General features: G+C 38.1%; 1 protein-coding gene across 1 annotated transcript in view; it reads left to right on the top strand.

Moving 5' to 3' along the window:
• The first annotated feature begins 5119 nt into the window (after positions 1-5119).
• GLS2 (glutaminase 2) overlaps positions 5120-21248 on the top strand; it is a 187725-nt gene continuing 171596 nt past the window's right edge. The window contains exons 1-2 of the mRNA XM_053708140.1: positions 5120-5707; positions 17270-17357. Coding sequence (XP_053564115.1) covers positions 5553-5707; positions 17270-17357 — 243 coding nt within the window. The 5' untranslated portion in view covers positions 5120-5552. The remainder of the gene's footprint in view (positions 5708-17269; positions 17358-21248) is intronic.

Below are 21248 nucleotides of genomic sequence, written 5' to 3'. Positions count from 1 at the left end.
ACCTTTTTTAAAACATTGTATGCTTTGGCCCCTATTTAACAAAGGTCTGTCGGACCTGATCCGACAGTGCGGATCAGGTCCGACAGACCTTTCTGAATGCAGAGAGCAATACGCTCTCCGTATTCAACATTGCACCAGCAGCTCTTGTGAACTGCTGGTGCAAAGGGCGCCCCCTGCAGATTCGTGGCCAATCGGCCGCTAGCAGGGGGTGTCAATCAACCTGATCGTGTCAATCAACCCAATTGTGTCAATCAACCCGAACGTACTTGATCAGGTTGAATTGCGGCGATGTCTGTCCGCCTGCTCAGAGCTGGTGTTTCTGGCGAGCCTGCAGGGGCCTTCAAGCTCCATCCGGAGCTTGATAAATGGGCCCCAATGTCTGAATTACAAATGAAAAATTTTGTGTTTCATGTCCCTTTGATAATAGTTTAGTTTATTTGTAGGATAATTTACGCAATATAAGCCAAGTGTAAGAAATTAAAAGGACTTATTAAAGCAGGATATACAAAGCTCACAGCTTCATTTTACCAACACACCTAAACAAGGGTCCTGGAAGCGCATTTAGGGCTAGATTATAAGTGGCGCGCAAACGAAAAGGGGTTAATCACTACTGTTTGCGCGCATCAGGTTTTTCGCTCGTACTACAAGTTTAAAGTAATGCAATTGCTTGAGCGGCAGGTTATATTCTCTCCAGCTATCTAGAGAATATCATTTTAACCAATATTAAAGGGACAGTCTACTTGAAAATGTTTATTGTTTAAAAAGATAAAAAAATCCCTTTATTGCCCATTCTCCAGTTTTGCATAACCAACAATATTATATTACATGAAAGGGGGAGAAAAATATTATGTATTACATTATTATATAATATTTTATATTGCAATCTCAAAAAAATATGTACTACAAGTGCATGATACATACTTTTCCCATACCATATTTTCCAGGCTACCTGTTTCTATATATCTGTAGTTCTTGTTTGATTCTACCGAGCTATGATTTTACAATTGGTCACGTGTTGATTAGCATGTATTTAAAAAGTGTCTTTCTCTCACTTATCTGTACATGCACTGTGTATGGCTATCTTCTGTACATGATCTTTTACTTGCTGAACATCTGCTGTACGCATGACCTCCTGCTGACCTGTCTTATAACTATGACTTTGCCTTAATACCCTTTTATGACTCTTGCCATGATATTTTTAAAGGGATGTTCCAGGGAATTTGAAAAGTACATTAATGCATTTCAATTTTAAATAGGGGTGTTTTTTTGTATGACTGAACTTATTACTATTTCAGTGAAAGCTTTTTACTGTGCACAGGCAAGTGAAGCATATTTGTGTATGTTCTGTGCACAGCATTTTGTACAGTATGGGCTCCATGTACTAAGCCGTCAATTCATCCGTCATTGTAGACGCGGATAAACTCGCCGTTACTCGCCGCGGGCGAAATGGTGTCCGCTGTCGCTATGTACTAATATTCCCCCAATAAATAGACAAGTCTAGCCCGCCGCGAGCAGTTGCGGATTGTTGATAAATTTGACGCCTCGCTCGCCGCGACTAAGCTGATGTACTTAACTTTCAGTTGAATTGTCTGGCCAATTATTAACACGTGACATGCAAGGTGTCACGAACATCATAGTAGTCGCGGGAATAGAATTTTGCTCCTATAAAAGTTCAACTTATCTAAACAACTTTATTATTGTTCAAAATTTTTTGAAGAGTGATAACAGAGCGTTATTTTTGTAATATTTATTTACAATTTGGATATGGCTTCATCTGGATCTGATAATATATAAATATTAATATAAAAATAATTATAAAGATTGACAACTATACAATACAAATTTAAAATATAGATTACTCTTTAATTACAGTCGACAAATTGGGCGCAATTTATGTACATGGAAATGAGAGACAAATTAGACGCCAGTTATGCTGTAAGTACAATGCTGATATTACTGCCTTTTATATATGTCTAGACTGGCGTCTAGATTGACTTTCCTATTGTTTTGTACCTTGCCCGCCACCTAAAAGGTGGCGAGGCAAAAATAACGAGGTGGGAGCGGAAATTGTAGCGAGCGGACAAATAGATTTTTTAGTACATTCGTTTTTGGCGAGTTGGTGGTCAAATGTGTCTAATTACAGTGAAAAATGGAGCGGTAGCGAGGTTTGGCGGATAAGTACGCTCGCAATTTTAAAGATGCGAGTTTTAACATAATTGACGGCTTTGTACATATCAGTTTGCGAATTTTGACGCGAGATTTGTTGCGGGTAGCTCGCTGACTGCTTAGTACATGGAGCCCCATGTCTGCTCCATTATATACTTCTTTTAAAACTGAAATGCACTGATTTACATGTTTGCTTTAGCTGGAATGTCAATTTAAACTACTACATTTTTACCTATCATTTCCTGAATTTCAGTGCATTACCCAGGTATGTCTTCTGAACTGTTTTCAGAAGGGAACTACTACAGTTTAATCTTCTCCCGCTTGTTATTATCCTATTTTGTTTCATGAATAGAAATCTGCCACAGTTTGTTCCAGCTTTGTAGTACCTCTTGTTCCAGCTAACTTGTTTGCCATATACTGAACCTATATATCTGTTTGCCATATCTGCTACTATATTATACTTTGGCTAGCTTAAGCTGAGATGTCTTCCATTGTATGCTACAATAGTGCAGGTACTGTTCAATTTATCTTTGGTCTAGCGTCTTTCACTACTAGCGAGTTTAATACCAAGTGTGTAGTTAAAACGTGACAGCTCTCAGTGACCCAATGACTATGCCACAACAGAGTCTCTATCCACAACCACCTCTGTTATAATAATATACTTTATAACCTTTAAACCTCTAAAAATCGGACTGTTTTGAAGCCCCTGCAGGTCTCCTCTTATCTCAGTGCATTTTATCAGCTTTTCACAGCCAGACGGTGTTAGTTTATGTGCAATATAGATAATACTTTGCTCACTCCAGTGGAGTTGTTGCAGGAACCAGCACTAATTGGCTAAAATGCAAGTTTGTAAAAAGCACTGAGATAAGGGGGCAGTCTGCAGAGGCTTAGATACAATGTAATCACAGAGGTAAAAAGTGTTTTAATATAATAGTGTTGGTTATGCAAAACTAGGGAATGGGCAATAAAGGGATTATCTATGTTTTTTTAAACAATAACATTTTTCGGGTAACCCTTTAACTGGGTTATTATTTGAACACAATCACGGTTGCTGTTCTTTCTTATGCAATATTGCAACGTTTGCTGTGTGTTTAAGAAAAATAATCACCTAGTATTTAAAACTCCACCTTCCATCATTTTTGCAAAATAGTTTAATTTACAATGTAATAAGATTGGTTCTATAAAGAGTGAAGATTGCTCAAAATGCAAGGCTGGGAAAGGCTAAAACTATGGTAAGTATGGTTGTATTTGCTGCATGTCAATTAAAGGGACATAACCCCAATTTTTTTTCATGAATCAAATAGAACATACAATTTTAAACAACATTCCAGTGTAATTCTTTTATCAAATTGCTTTTGTTTTCTTGTTATCCTTTGTTGAAAAGCAGGAAGGTAAGTTAAGGAGTGTACACGTGCCTGCAACACTATATGGCAACAGTTTTGCAACAATGTTATACATTAGCAAGAGCACTAGATGGCAGCACTATTTTCTGTCATGTAGTGCTCCCGACATGTGCATGCAACCTATCTAGATATCTCTTCAACAAAGAATAATATGAGAAAGACGTACATTTCATCATAAAAGTAAATTGGAAATGTTTTAAAATTATATTCTCTATCTGAATCATGAAAGGAAAATTTTGAGTTTCATGTCCCTTTAAGATACTCGGGCACACATATTTCCATGGGAATAATTAAACTCACAATGCTTTAAAGGGACATTAAACACTTTGAGATGGTAATATAAAATGATAAATTGTGAATGTGTGTGTTATTTTGTAATTCCATTCTGAAATTGTGATCTTTTCAGTTCTTGTTAGAAGTGGAAGTGCAGAACACTGTTATAATCCATACAGCCATTGGCTGCACACTCTAGTGACCAATTTATAGCTATCTCTAATTGGCCACAGCAGAGAAGGTAACCTAAGCTACAACATGGCAGCTTCCATTGTTTTATAGACACTAAGGGGTATATTTAACATAGTGAGACGATCATGTCCGCGGCACATCGATAAATGCCGAGAGCATACGCTGTAGGCATTTATCATTGCACCAGCAGTTCTTGTGAACTGCTGGTGCAATGCCGCCCCCTGCAGATTGGCCGCTAGCAGGAGGTTTCAATCAACCCGATCGTATTCGATCGGGTTGATTTCTGTCCGCGGCCTCAGTGCAGGCGGACAAGTTATGGAGCATACGGAGCTTGATAAATCGACCCCTTAAACTTTACACTTATTCTTTCAATATTTAAACAGCTAATTAAACTTTAAAAAATATATCTACATGTTATTCTCAGACTAATCTTTTCTGTAAATGCATCATTCTATCTAGCATTTATTTGGTGTTCAATGTCCCTTTAAGGAAGAGTTAGTTCCACTGCATATTTAATACGTTTTCCTTTGTGCCTGTGCTGTAACCTAAAACAGTTCCGTTTGTAGTGTTTGTCCATAATGTCTTCATCTTTTATTCTGACTTTTCCTGTTGCCTTGATAGAAGTTTGTGTGCAGTTTAATTGGCTTGTTTTCCCATTATATTATATCATATTAAAGTGCAGGTGATCCAGTTGTCAGTTCAGGGAACAACATACACACTTATGTAGTTAAATTGCAGAAATAAAAACTGACTCTTGTAAGCTTAGTCTGTAAACATATCTATAAGGACCATAATGCTTTTCTTACATTTTCTTTCTGTGCTTATGAGCACAAGGTCTGTAGCCATTCATTGCTGCAGACAGGTATCTGTGACACTGCATGATGAAACAGATACAGAGGGAAGGGGGGCATGGTCAGAAAAAAAACTTATACTATGTCCTCCCACCTGCCCTTGGTAAGCTAGTGTTTGGCCCCACCTCTCCTCCTTTCTGATTGGATGCTGGAGAGGCATTTGCAGGAGGCTTGCCTCTTGTCTGGAAATAGATACCATGTAACTGCTTGCAGCTCCTTAAAGGGACCATACTCACTAGGCTGCTGTGACTGTGCTCCTGAACTTAATAGCACATGGTACAAGGAATGTCATCTCTGAACTACTTATTTCTTTTTATGGCTGTGATGAAAGGAACCTGTTTTTACACCTTTGTTTAGTGGATTTGCAATCACAACCTAGTAATACCGTATTTGCATTTCTTCAGGGGTTCCTCTGTTATTCCTTAATAGCTCATTACTTAATTTGTCCTAGAAAATAAGTTGGTGCTTCTGCATAATAGATGAGATTGGCATAAACTGGATTTACAACTACCTGGGCCATTACATTTTTGTCCCACTTGTTAAGTGACTTCTAGCCCATATCTCCTCAAGTTTCATTGGGCACTTTAATTTCTAATGTCAGAGCTGTTTTTCCACATAATACTACTACAGTCAATCAAGTCATTTTGTCCTAGTGCCTTAGGCAGAGATGCTTGTTCTCAGATGGGTTTTGAGGAACAAATTAAGGAGTCTTCCAAGGTTTGTGACAACTTTACCTGGGAAGAAACATTTCTTTGTGCGCCACTTTGGAACCAATCACAAGGCTACAATGCATGGAGCCGGCTCACAACCTAACATAAAGAAGTAAGTATTTACTTACAAACAGCACAGCAGAAATTCAACATGTTAAAAAACAACAATTTAAAAATGTATAAATGAATATTGACACAGGGTATATTGGATGTGCTTCTAAGTACATAAACACAGTCATAATTTGAGTGTGCAATAAACCCATATAAAAGCATTTATATGCCATCTGAGATATATCTGAATAAAACACCCTCTAAGTCATGAAATACTGTATCTAAAATAAAAACAATTGGTAATATAGTGTGTTCAGTGTCCTCCTTCTGGCATTAATGTGAAGTGGGAAGTTTTTGTTGAACTAGATCCTGTATTGAAGCAAACACACAATTCATGTTTTTGCAAAACTGTTCCCTACGGTTAAATTGCACAACGACTGTTCTGGACAACTCACACATCTATACAGGTAGACAAGGACACACCCCCACAAGTATGAAAACAATCTAGATTTAATTATATTAATAAAACACATTTTCAAGTTTTTGTTTCAGATTATATATATATATATAAAATCATGAATGTATTCTTAGGATTGAAAATAGAATGTATAGTTGTCAGAAAATAAAGGAACAACTATGCTGCCTGAAGCATGCTGACAGCTAATGAAAAGGGAGATGAATTTGCTATACATATTGAGTGAGGGGTAGACCGACAGTGTGTTCTAATGCATGCAGTACAAACCATTGATACAATTAAGGTGGGCATCATTTTTCAGATAAATAAAAATAGAAGGTAGAATGTGGCAGGCACATACATAAATGACTAAAGTATTACTTTACAGGGTGGTAGATACAGTACATGGGACAAGAATAAACTAAACATGGACATCTGCCATAAAATGATATACATATGCTTATCAGGAGGTTTGATTATGTCGTATGGCACATGCTATTTACCAACTGCATACTGTCTGCCAATTGTATGATTTTTCTGTTTTATTTTCATGTCTTTGATATAGATATTACTCACCCAAAATTGATAAATAATTACCTTCAAAATAATACCCAAGGCTAAGATTTCTCAGGTTTAATAAAGATCAGGGCATCATTACCTTCTGCAATAGAAAAGGTCAGAACCTTTTGTAAATTGATAAAACCTATTATAACAGGAGTGCGCAGCATTATATTACAGTCTGTAATTAGCAGAAGGCTGGTGTATCTTACCAAGTACCACTGTAAGGTCCTAGCCAAAGTAAATCGACTGCAGGAACCTGTGATAATGGATGCTTATTATAAGGGGGTTGTAGAACACAAAGCTAAATATTTAGAATGCTGATGGTATAGATGGGGAACCGCATCATCTGCTACCTATTGCTATCTTTATTTTAAAGCACTATTCCTTGACATGAAAGTCAAAATTAAACTTTCATGGTTCAGACAGAGCATGTGATTTTAGGAGATTTGTAACCATTTGCGCCAATTAGACATAGGTACTACATCACACAGTACTTTGCCCTGCCGACTGTGTTTACGTAGTACCTATGTTCAACATGGTGGAGCATGGCGCATGCTGTGGTCCCCACTGAATGCAGCTAGGCCAGAAGGCATCTGCCTTCATATGGTCTGATAGCGCTCCCTTACCGTATGAAGCAAGATCGCCGATTGTTACAGAGAGTGACACTGTCTGTGTCACTATCTGTATTGATCCTCCGTTGGTGCCGAGTGGAAGGGAAGGAAGCAAGTGGGAAGCCCTGAGGAAAAAGGGGAAAAATTGTAAAATAATTTATTGCTACCAGTAATAAATATGTTGGATAGCAGTGGGAAGAGAGGCTGTTTAGGTGGGAGAGTGAGGAGAGAACCCTACACTACAGAAATAATAATAAAAAAAAAACAATTACCTGGATGGTGGTGACCAGTGAGAAGGGGATTGAAGAGAGATGTTTGGGAGGGATCAAGGGGTGGGAGGTCTCATTTGGGAGGGTAATCTCTACACTAAAGCAATTATTATCTTTACAGGCTAACTGATTAACCCCTTCACCGCTGGGAATTTCAGAATTGTAGTGAGCAGCCGCAATTAGCAGCATTCTAAATTCCACAAATAACAATAGCAAAGCTATGTATGTCTAATATTTCTAAACAAAGGGGATCCTAGAGAAGTTTTACAACCAGTTATCACTATAGTAGTTGTGTGTAAATAATTTCAGTGAGTTTGCTAAAAAGTTTACTTTTTTTATATGATTATATTTGGTGGCATCAAATATAACAAAATGGACCTAGACTAATACTTTGGGTTGTCTACTTTAAATATATATATATATATATATATATATATATATATATATATATATATATATATATATATATATATATATATATATATATATATATATAGTTTTCATAGGTAAATAAAAAAATAAACAAAACTAAGGTTCTATTTCTGGTTAAATTGAGAGATAGCAAAAATGCTAAAAATGATCTGGTACTTTGTGCAAGTTTTTCTCTGTAATTCCCGGTAGTGGAGGGGTTAAATTTGATTTTATTATCAAATGTATTTTGTTCTTTTGGTATCATTTGTTAAAAATGCATACCTAGGTAGACCCTATAGTAGCAATGCACTGCCGGGAGCTAGCTGGCGATTGGTGGCTATGCACATATGCCTCAGTTCAGCAGAGATATTCAGCTAGCTACCAATAGTGTATTAATTATGGAAAGTTTTAGCATCACAAGTATTAGGGGCCCATTTATCAAAGGGCTTGCGGACCTGATCCGACACTGCGGATCAGGTCCGCAAGACCTCGCTAAATGCGGAGAGCAATAAGCTCTCCGCATTTAACATTGCACCAGCAGCTCACAAGAGCTGCTGGTGCAACGCCGCCCCCTGCTGACTCGCGGCCAATCGGCCGCCAGCAGGGAGGTGTCAATCAACCCGATCGTATTTGATAGGGTTGATTTCCGGTGATTTCTGTCCGCCTGCTCAGAGCAGGCGGACAGGGTTATGGAGCAGCGGTCTTTAGACCGCTGCTTCATAACTTGTGTTTCTGGCGAGTCTGAAGACTCGCCAGAAACACGGCCCTTCAAGCTCCATACGGAGCTTGATAAATGGGCCTGCTAGTGTTTTTTTCTGAACAATACAGTATCCAATCTTAATAACCCATTGTTTTCTTTTATTTATAAAGTACCAATAAACTTATTATAAAAAAGCAGCCCTCTACGTGTTCATAAAATATGTTGAATTTTGTTTAACAGGGTCATTAAATTATACTGTATATTAGTAAATATGTTGTCACATCAGCTAGTTGTGCTTGCAGTGGAGGTAGAACTCAATATTTGGGGGCTAACAAAGGGGGTGAATACACAGCACATATAATTTATGGAGCCTTTTCAAGCTTGATGTGGGGCTACAAGTGCGTTTGGAGGTGCATAACACCGCTCAGCACCCCCATAGAACCGCCACTGTGTGCTAGATCTGGCTTTGATACCAAATACTGCATTTACTACCTACTCCCAAGCTTAGGAATATGTTTATGTTTTACAGATTTGAATTTCATTGTCTAGTCTTACAGTCTCTACTTAGAGGCTGCTCCATGTGTGCACTACAATAGATTTTTCGCTGACCCCTTCCTGCTCCTCTGGCTTCTAGTTGTGTAGTAAGAGCTGAAGTTGTTGAGGGTGGAATAATCATGGGCACAGCAAATTTCTCAGTGCCTAAGGCAGCATTAAAAGAAAAAATACCACTGGCTTTAGGCATTCCCCTATTACCCACACTAGGGGGAAAATGCAGTCATTCCTTCAAGCTGAACTTTTTTGTGATACATTATTTACAGTTTCTGAATCTGAGTAAGGACTATTTTTTAATAAGGAGGTGAACCTTTAAAGAACCCCTTGTTTATGGTCCCTGGGCTGAGAAACTAGTAAATAAAATAATGGCTCCTTTACTCACCGATGAATTATTTTTACTGCTAATGCTGTAAGTCTTTTATACTGTTTCCTATATATAAAAACACCTTTTCTAGCTTGCCAGAGTCCTAATACACAACTCTTAGAATATACGTGTCATGCCTACACTTCTACAATTGTACTCATTCTTTAAAAAACAAACCCAAACAACTTGACTAGGAATGTGGAGTAAGTGATGAGTTACGACCATTACATCTGTCACTGCTAAATGTCTTCCTCCCTCCCCCCTCTCAGTACTTAAAGGTGCAGTATCCTGCAGAGAAAAATGTGTCTATATTAACAATCATTTTATAGAGAGAATTTAGGGCTAGACTACAAATGGTGCAATAACCAATCTTATTCTACCACACTACCATATACACATATAAACTTAAACACCTAAATACACATTTATACACTTATATAGCCCTATATATAGACTTTTGAGCCCTTTCTATACAAATACCTTGAAATATGCAATATCATTTTTATTAATTTTTAACGTGTTTTAATGTGTTTTGAATAAAAGTACTTTTAATTCCAATGTTCTTCACAAAAAATGTCCTTTTATTTAAAAAAATAAACTATATATATATATATATATATATATATATATATATATATATATATATATATATAAACAGTATCTCACAAAAGTGAGTACACCCCTTACATTTTTGTAAATATGTTATTATATCTTTTCATGTGACAACACTGAAGAAATGACACTTTGCTACAATGTAAAGTAGTGAGTGTACAGCCTGTATAACAGTGTAAATTTGCTGTCCCCTCAAAATAACTCAACACACTGCTATTAATGTCTAAACCGTTGGCAACAAAAGTGAGTACACCCCTAACTGGAAATGTCCAAATTGAGCCCAATTAGCCATTTTCCCTCCCCGGTGTCATGTGACTCGTTAGGGTTACAAGTATGGTTGCCACCTCAGTCATGTTTATGAGTTACACATGCTGCAGGGTGTGCAGGGAGGAACATGTATTGTGTTTATGGACAGCACTATTGCTATTCATCCCTGCACACCCTGCAGCATGTGTAACTTATATGTATTTTGTATTTAAGGGACGGGTGGCAACCCTAGTTACCAGGTATCAGGTGGGAATGGGAAGCAGGTGTGTGAAATTTGGTGTTATCGCTCTCACACTCTCTCATACTGGTCACTAGAAGTTAAACATGGCACCTCATGGCAAAGAACTCTGAGGATCTGAAAAAAAGAATGGTTGCTCTACAATAATATGGCCTAGGCTATAAGAAGACCCTGAAGCTGAGCTGCAGCATGGTGGGCAAGACCATATAGCAGTTTCACAGGACAGGTTCCACTCAGAACAGGCCTCGCCATGGTCGACCACAGAAGTTGAGTGCACATGCTCAGCGTCATAACCAAAGGTTGTCTTTGGCAAATAGACATATGAGTGCTGCCAGCATTGCTGCAGAGATTGAAGGGGTGGGGGGAAAGCCTGTCAGTGCTCAAACCATACGCCGCAAACTGCATCAGATTGGTCTGCATGGCTGTCGTCCCAGAAGGAAGCCTCTTCTAAAGGTGATGCACAAGAAAGCCAGCAAACAGTTTGCTGAAGACAAGCAGACTAAGGACATGGATTACTGGAACCATGTCCTGTGGTCCAATGAGACCAAGATAAACTTATTTGTTTCAGATGGTGTCAAGCGTGTGTGGCGGCAACCAGATGAGGAGTGCAAAGACAAGTGTGTCTTGCCTACAGTCAAGCATGGTGGTGGGAGTGTCATGGTCTGGGCCTTCATGAGTGCTGCCGGCACTGGGAGCTACAGTTCATTGAGGGAACCATAAATTCCAACATGTACTGTGACATACTGAAGCAGAGCATGATCCCCTCCCTTCGGAGACTGAGCCGCAGGGCAGTATTCCAACATGATAACGGCCCCAAACACACCTCCAAGACGACCACTGCCTTGCTAAAGAAGCTGAGGGTAAAGGTGATGGACTGGCCAAGCATGTCTCCAGACCTAAACCCTATTAAGCATCTGTGGGGCATCCTCATCCACCAGCTCTGTGATGTCATCATGGAGGAGTGGAAGAGAACTCCAGTGGCAACCTGTGAAGCTCTGGTGAACTCCATGCCCAAGAGGGGTAAGGCAGTGCTGGAAAATAATGGTGGTCACACAAAATATTAACACTTTGGGCCACTTTAGACATTTCTACTTAGGGGTGTACTCATGTTTGTTGCCAACGGTTTAGACATTAATGGCTGTGTGTTCAGTTATTTTGAGGGGACAGCAAATTTACACTGTTAAACAGGCTGTACACTCACTACTTTACATTGTAGCAAAGTGTCATTTCTTCAGTGTTGTCACATGAAGAAGATATAATAAAATATTTACAAAAATGTGAGGGGTGTACTCACTTTTGTGAGATACTGTATTTGTATATAAATGAAAAATAGGGAGAGAAACTACTAGAAAAAAAAACGAATTTTAGAGACAGAGAAAATTATGTACCTAGTGGTTAGTTAGACCACACATAGATAGTGGTGAAGACCCTCAAACATAATTATAAACAAAATACAGAAGAAGAGAAACAGGATTATACGGCTTAATCCTGAAAGTAAGGGAACTCAGCACTCTTAAAAAAATGAAAAAATATAAGTAATGGAGCACACATCACTCAAGGGAAGTCGTTACAGTGTTTTCCAGGATGTTTATGGTGTATCAACAAGCCTGAAGTAAACCCGGAAGGTGTTGTTTGTTAATACTTCACTTACTACTTGTTTCCTACAACATTCATCCCATTTGTATTGTGCTGAATGACTGTCAGTTTATGGCTCATATTTTCACTACCTTATTAAGCTGACTGCTCGTTGAGGCCTAGATTTGGAGTTCGGCGGTAAAAGGGCTGCTAACGCTCCGCGGGCTTTTTTCTGGCCGCACCATAAATTTAACTCTGGTATCGAGAGTTTAAACAAATGCTGCGTTAGGCTCCAAAAAAGGAGCGTAGAGCATTTTTACCGCAAATGCAACTCTCGATACCAGAGTTGCTTACGGACGCGGCCGGCCTCAAAAACGTGCTCGTGCACGATTCCCCCATAGGAAACAATGGGGCTGTTTGAGCTGAAAAAAAACCTAACACCTGCAAAAAAGCAGCGTTCAGCTCCTAACGCAGCCCCATTGTTTCCTATGGGGAAACACTTCCTACGTCTGCACCTAACACTCTAACATGTACCCCGAGTCTAAACACCCCTACCCTTACACTTATTAACCCCTAATCTGCCGCCCCCGCTATCGCTGACCCCTGCATATTTTTTTAAACCCCTAATCTGCCGCTCCGTAAACCGCCGCAACCTACGTTATCCCTATGTACCCCTAATCTGCTGCCCTAACATCGCCGACCCCTATATTATATTTATTAACCCCTAATCTGCCCCCCTCAACGTCGCCGACACCTGCCTACACTTATTAACCCCTAATCTGCCGAGCGGACCTGAGCGCTACTATAATAAAGTTATTAACCCCTAATCCGCCTCACTAACCCTATCATAAATAGTATTAACCCCTAATCTGCCCTCCCTAACATCGCCGACACCTAACTTCAATTATTAACCCCTAATCTGCCGACCGGAGCTCACCGCTATTCTAATAAATGTATTAACCCCTAAAGCTAAGTCTAACCCTAACACTAACACCCCCCTAAGTTAAATATAATTTTTATCTAACGAAATAAATTAACTCTTATTAAATAAATTATTCCTATTTAAAGCTAAATACTTACCTGTAAAATAAACCCTAATATAGCTACAATATAAATTATAATTATATTATAGCTATTTTAGGATTAATATTTATTTTACAGGTAACTTTGTAATTATTTTAACCAGGTACAATAGCTATTAAATAGTTAAGAACTATTTAATAGTTACCTAGTTAAAATAATAACAAAATTACCTGTAAAATAAGTCCTAACCTAAGATATAATTAAACCTAACACTACCCTATCAATAAAATAATTAAATAAACTACCTACAATTACCTACAATTAACCTAACACTACACTATCAATAAATTAATTAAATACAATTCCTACAAATAAATACAATTAAATAAACTAGCTAAAGTACAAAAAATAAAAAAGATCTAAGTTACAGAAAATAAAAAAATATTTACAAACATAATAAAAATATTACAACAATTTTAAACTGATTACACCTACTCTAAGCCCCCTAATAAAATAACAAAGCCCCCCAAAATAAAAAATTCCCTACCCTATTCTAAATTAAAAAAGTTACAAGCTCTCTTACCTTACCAGCCCTGAACAGGGCCCTTTGCGGGGCATGCCCCAAGAATTTCAGCTCTTTTGCCTGTAAAAGAATAAATACAATACCCCCCCCCCAACATTACAACCCACCACCCACATACCCCTAATCTAACCCAAACCCCCCTTAAATAAACCTAACACTAAGCCCCTGAAGATCTTCCTACCTTGTCTTCACCATACCAGGTTCACCGATCCGTCCTGAAGAGCTCCTCCGATGTCCTGATCCAAGCCCAAGCGGGGGCTGAAGAGGTCCATGATCCGGTCAAAGTCTTCATCCAAGCGGGGCAGAAGAGGATCTTCCATCCGATTGAAGTCATCATCCAGGCGGCATCTTCTATGGTCTTCCATCCGGAGCGAAGCGGCAGGATCCTGAAGACCTCCAGCGCGGAACATCCATCCGGACCGACGACTGAACGACGAATGACTGTTCCTTTAAGGGACGTCATCCAAGATGGCGTCCCTCGAATTCCGATTGGCTGATAGGATTCTATCAGCCAATCGGAATTAAGGTATGAATTTTCTGATTGGCTGATGGAATCAGCCAATCAGAATCAAGTTCAATCCGATTGGCTGATCCAATCAGCCAATCAGATTGAGCTCGCATTCTATTGGCTGATCGGAACAGCCAATAGAATGCGAGCTCAATCTGATTGGCTGATTGGATCAGCCAATCGGATTGAACTTGATTCTGATTGGCTGATTCCATCAGCCAATCAGAAAATTCATACCTTAATTCCGATTGGCTGATAGAATCCTATCAGCCAATCGGAATTCGAGGGACGCCATCTTGGATGACGTCCCTTAAAGGAACAGTCATTCGTCGTTCAGTCGTCGGTCCGGATGGATGTTCCGCGCTGGAGGTCTTCAGGATCCTGCCGCTTCGCTCCGGATGGAAGACCATAGAAGATGCCGCCTGGATGATGACTTCAATCGGATGGAAGATCCTCTTCTGCCCCGCTTGGATGAAGACTTTGACCGGATCATGGACCTCTTCAGCCCCCGCTTGGGCTTGGATCAGGACATCGGAGGAGCTCTTCAGGACGGATCGGTGAACCTGGTATGGTGAAGACAAGGTAGGAAGATCTTCAGGGGCTTAGTGTTAGGTTTATTTAAGGGGGGTTTGGGTTAGATTAGGGGTATGTGGGTGGTGGGTTGTAATGTTGGGGGGGGGGTATTGTATTTATTCTTTTACAGGCAAAAGAGCTGAAATTCTTGGGGCATGCCCCGCAAAGGGCCCTGTTCAGGGCTGGTAAGGTAAAAGAGCTTGTAACTTTTTTAATTTAGAATAGGGTAGGGAATTTTTTATTTTGGGGGGCTTTGTTATTTTATTAGGGGGCTTAGAGTAGGTGTAATTAGTTTAAAATTGTTGTAATATTTTTATTATGTTTGTAAATATTTTTTTATTTTCTGTAACTTAGATCTTTTTTATTTTTTGTACTTTAGCTAGTTTATTTAATTGTATTTATTTGTAGGAATTGTATTTAATTAATTTATTGATAGTGTAGTGTTAGGTTAATTGTAGGTAATTGTAGGTAGTTTATTTAATTATTTTATTGATAGGGTAGTGTTAGGTTTAATTATATCTTAGGTTAGGACTTATTTTACAGGTAATTTTGTTATTATTTTAACTAGGTAACTATTAAATAGTTCTTAACTATTTAATAGCTATTGTACCTGGTTAAAATAATTACAAAGTTACCTGTAAAATAAATATTAATCCTAAAATAGCTACAATATAATTATAATTTATATTGTAGCTATATTAGGATGTATTTTACAGGTAAGTATTTAGCTTTAAATAGGAATCATTTATTTAATAAGAGTTAATTTATTTCGTTAGATAAAAATTATATTTAACTTAGGGGGGTGTTAGTGTTAGGGTTAGACTTAGCTTTAGGGGTTAATACATTTATTAGAATAGCGGTGAGCTCCGGTCGGCAGATTAGGGGTTAATAATTGAAGTTAGGTGTCGGCGATGTTAGGGAGGGCAGATTAGGGGTTAATACTATTTATGATAGGGTTAGTGAGGCGGGTTAGGGGTTCATAACTTTATTATAGTAGCGCTCAGGTCCGCTCGGCAGATTAGGGGTTAATAAGTGTAGGCAGGTGTCGGCGACGTTGAGGGGGGCAGATTAGGGGTTAATAAATATAATATAGGGGTCGGCGATGTTAGGGGTAGCAGATTAGGGGTACATAGGGATAACGTAGGTGGCGGCGATTTGCGGTCGGAAGATTAGGGGTTAATTATTTTAAGTAGCTTGCGGCGACGTTGTGGGGGGCAAGTTAGGGGTTAAGAAATATAATATAGGGGTCGGCGGGGTTAGGGGCAGCAGATTAGGGGTACATAAGTATAACGTAGGTGGCGGTCGGCAGATTAGGGGTTAAAAATTTAAATAGAGTGGCGGCGATGTGGGGGGACCTCGGTTTAGGGGTACATAGGTAGTTTATGGGTGTTAGTGTACTTTAGGGTACAGTAGTTAAGAGCTTTATAAACCGGCGTTAGACAGAAAGCTCTTAACTCCTGCTATTTTCAGGCGGCTGGAATTTTGTCGTTAGAGCTCTAACGCTCACTTCAGAAACGACTCTAAATACCAGCGTTAGAAAGATCCCATTGAAAAGATAGGCTACGCAAATGGCGTAGGGGGATCTGCGGTATGGAAAAGTCGCGGCTGAAAAGTGAGCGTTAGACCCTTTAATCACTGACTCCAAATACCAGCGGGCGGCCAAAACCAGCGTTAGGAGCCTCTAACGCTGGTTTTGACGGCTACCGCCGAACTCCAAATCTAGGCCTGAGTATTTACTTACCTGTTGGATGGTTATTTGTCTGCCGTACAATATCTATCTACCTACTTATTTATCTATCTATATATTTGTAAAAAGAGCGATATCTGCAAAGCGCAATAAAGCGAAGCGCAATAAACAAGCTATATATATATATATATATATATATATATATACCTATAAATATCTTTATAAAAGCTTTGAATTTTATTTTGCTGTTCCATTTACACTTTAATCTACCTTTTACCATTGTAACATTACCTTATATTGCTTCTCTCACATTATTGATTTGTCCTTTCTTAATTTATACAAACAAACATAATACATCATTAGCTTATCATTGTTTAATAAATATGGTGTTTAGTTTTTATACAGAGATAAAATATAAATAGCTGGTACTTACTAGCATTGAAAACACCCAAATAACTATATCACACTTTGAAGTTGTGCCCTATCTGTGACCCTGGTATTGTGTTGGCTGGTAGATTAGGTTTTCCTCACTGCTAGCTGGGTGTACTTACATATCCCTGTGTTCCAAATTATACTGAAATCAACGATACCAGCAAATGTGTGCGTAAAATAACCTGATTCCTTTTCTTCCCCAGCACATCTACACTACAACATCTAAGTGACCTTATGTTTTATACCCTTTCTGAGGGAAATGAGCAGCTTCCAGTCTACAAGTTTATTAATGTAAGTGTAACAAATGTAAACAGTTAGCATGTTCCTAATTTACTTTTATTATCAAATGTATAACATTCTCTTGGTATACTCTGTTAGAAAGTAGCTCCTTTACATGTTGGTATACTGAGATATGCTCAGTAGTGTGCATGTGTCTTCAGCACTATATTTCAGCAGTAATAAGCTGGAAAGTTTTTAAATTGTATCTGAATCATAACATAAAACTGCTAAAACAAAATGTTCTGAACCATCTGATATGTTTACAACCCCAATTCCGTCATTTGAAAATTCAATTCACCCTGTACTATATTGAAAACACATTATTAACATATTTTTTGATGTTTGACTTTGTGAATTTAATGTATTTTTGAAAATATACACTCATTTCAAATCTGATGACTGCAACATGTTTCAAAAAAGTTGGGACAGTCGACTGTTTGCCACTGTGTAACATCACCTTTTCTTTTAATTACACTTATTAAGCATTTGGGCACTGAAGACACCATTTGGTTAAGTTTCCCCCCCCTCATCCATTTAACAGATAGCTCAGCATGCTAAGGCACTGTGGCTGAGCTCTGTAGCAACCTAAGGGTTGCAGGTTCAATCCTTCCGAGGTCGATAAAATGAGCAGCGCCTTGAGACCTTTACGGGTGATTAGTTGCGCTCTTCAAGTACCCAATATATACATACATTATGCATTTCTTCAGCTGCGCAACTGTATGGAGTCTTTATTGCCTTATTTTGCGCTTCATAATGCGCCACACATTCTCAATCGGAGATAGGTCAGGACTGCAGATAGGCCATTTTAGCACCCTCACTCTATGCTTACGCAACCATGCGCTTGTAATCAAGCCAGAATATGGTTTGGCGTTGTCCTGCTGGAAAACAGCTTGGATGGTCCTTTACCTCTTTGGCCCGGAGAACACAATGGCTGTTTAATCCAAAAACTATTTGAAATGTTGACTAGTCAGACCACAAAACACGATTAAACTGTGCTACTGTCCATCTCAGATGAGACAGAGCCCAGAGAAGTCGGCAGCGCTTCTGAACAGTGTTGATGTATGGCTTCTGCTTTGCATAGAAAAGCCTTAATTTGCATCTGTGGATGCAGCGGTGAATGGTGTTGACTAACGAAGGTTTACTCTTGATGGTTTTTGAGACAGTGACGTCTGAGGGATCGAGATCATGCACATTTGGAAGTGGTTTTCGGCCTTGCCCTTTACACACTGCGATTTGACCAGATTCATTGAATCTTTTAATTATATTGTGCATCGTAGAAGGTGAAATGCCCAAAATCCTACCGATTTGTCTTTGGGGAATGTTGTTCTCAAAGTGTTGGATTATTCGCTGACGCATCTGTTTGCAGATTGGCGAGCCTCGACCCATCCTTGCTCTTGAAGGACTAGACCTTTTTTGGAGGCTCCGTATATACTATGATTACACGATTGCCTCACCTGTCTCACATCACCTTCTTATTTCAACTTGTCACATTGCTATTTGTCAAAAATTGCCCCTGTCCCAACCTTTTTGGAACATGTTGCAGTCAGATTTGAAATGAGTGTATATATTTAAAAATACATTAAATTCACAAAGTAAAACATCAAATTCTGTGTTAATAATGTGTTTTCAATATAGTAAAGGGTTAATTGAATTTTCAAATGACTCTTTTTGTTTTTTTGCATTTTCCTTACTGCCCCAATTTTTTCGGAATTGGGGTTGTAAATTTTGATTACCCTGTTTTCAGTGTATAATATTTTTGACACCTTTTAGTTTGGGAGAAAAAAATCAGCGAGAACTTCAGGGGAAAATGTTTAGATAATACACCAGACCTGTTAAAGAAATTTCAACTATGCCCCTGGAACGCCCCTGTTGAGCCCATAAGCAAAGAAAAGTATACGGTGTGAATTAAATTTTTATAATTAAGAATTTTTCTGAGTAATTTGAACATTTATTACGAATTCTATTGTGCACCCTAAAAAAAAAATTCTATGTAATGCAGAACATTTCATTACGATTTTTAATGATTTAAAAACAAGCATTTTTACTGCATATTTTTATTTCAATACTTAATTTATTCATGTTTTACAATTTCTAAATTACAATTATTTTGTGAGCCCTATTATAATGTATACATTACCTTCGCATACTTAAAGGTAGGGAAAACCCTTTGCAAAACATGATTCTCAAGGTAAAAACTGCTTTATAGTACTAGAATTTCACAAGTTCAGAAGGTTTAACCCCTGGAAATGTGTTAAATACATAGTTAAAGTCATGTGCAGAGCAGCAATGCACTACTGGGAGCTACCTGAATAAATCTGATGAGCCAAAGACAAGAGGCGTATGTGTGACGCTCAACCAATCACTAGCTAGCTTCCACTTATGCATTGCTGCTCCTGAGTCTACCTAGATATGCTTTTCAACAAAGGATACCAAGATAACAAAGTACATTTGATAATAGAAGTAAATTAGAAAGGTAAATGATATGAAGATAAATTATATTATTAGCTTAAAAATAATTTAATGTCAAACTCATTTAGCATAAACTGACAATTCCAGGGCATGTATTATTATAATGTGGAATAACCTTGCTATCATTCTATGCAAATTAACAAATCAGCTATAATTAATGATGTACCCTTCCTGCTATTTCCTGCTTATCAACTTCAATATTCCCACACTATTGCACCTCTTGGTGTGGCCCCTCCCACAAATAGTTGTATTTATTACTTTATAAAGGATATTTCCAATATTGATATGAACTGTTTGTTATTAAAGTGAATGTCAATTTTTATGCTAAACTGCCCGGTTTTTAAAAATTCGATTAAAAACAGGGGCACTTTAATTCATCAAACTTTACATTTCACTCCTGTTGAGAAAAAAAACCTTTTAATTTTCACAGCAGCTCCAGCTTCCTCCGGTCGTTGCAAGCCATTTCTGACGTCAGAAATGATGGATAGGTAATCCTCCAATCACAGCTTCCCCCCCGGGGGAATCAGTGTCTGATTCAACGCCGTAATTGGAGGAAGCCGAATTCCTCATTTTAGACCCAGGAAGAGGCTTGGCGACGGGCGGAGGAAGCTGGAGCTGCTGTGAAGATTTAAAGGTAATTTTTTTTTCCCAACAGGAGTGAAATGTAAATTTTGATTAATTAAAGTGCCCCTGTTTTTAATCAAATTTTTAAAAACCGGGCACTTTAGCATCAAATTTCACATTCACTTTAACTATGTTATCTTATTGTCAATTTATTCCATGTGAATTTAATCAAAATATTCCTTAGGAAAGTTAATAATATACTTTGGGCCAGATTCCAAGTGTCAACTGCGCTAGAAGTACGTTTTTTGTGTGCATCGGTTTGCGCTCATATTATGAGTTGAAAGTAAACTCTTTTCACTTGTGCGCTAACATAACAAGCACAAAAATCTGAAAATAGAATATCGCATGCACATTCACATATTCCCCCATAGAAGTCAATGGAGAAAAAAGTGGGGAAAAAAACACCCTACTCATGCGCAAACCCGATCGCATATTCTCATGTGCACTAACCTGACATGAAAATATTAATATTTCACATTCCAATGCTCTTCACGTAGCAGAATATGTTCTATTTATTCATAAATACATATATCTACTTATATATGTTTTGGTACAATATATATCTATACATACATTTAAATATACATGATTATATATAGGTATATACAGATATATATAGGAATATCTATTTAGAAATACTAAAAACATATTTTACTATGTGCAGAACATTGAAATGTCAACTATTTACAGTAAACACATAGTTAAAACCTTTATTAAAAAAAATAATATTGCATAAATATGTTTTTTATGTTTTCATCTACTGCAAAGGGCTCCAATTCACACACACACACACACATATATATATATATA

This window comes from Bombina bombina, chromosome 3 (genome assembly GCF_027579735.1).
Source record: "Bombina bombina isolate aBomBom1 chromosome 3, aBomBom1.pri, whole genome shotgun sequence".
NCBI classification, from domain to species: Eukaryota; Metazoa; Chordata; class Amphibia; order Anura; family Bombinatoridae; genus Bombina; species Bombina bombina.
Note: the sequence above shows the minus strand (reverse complement) of the source record. Positions and strands in the feature narration are given on the sequence as shown.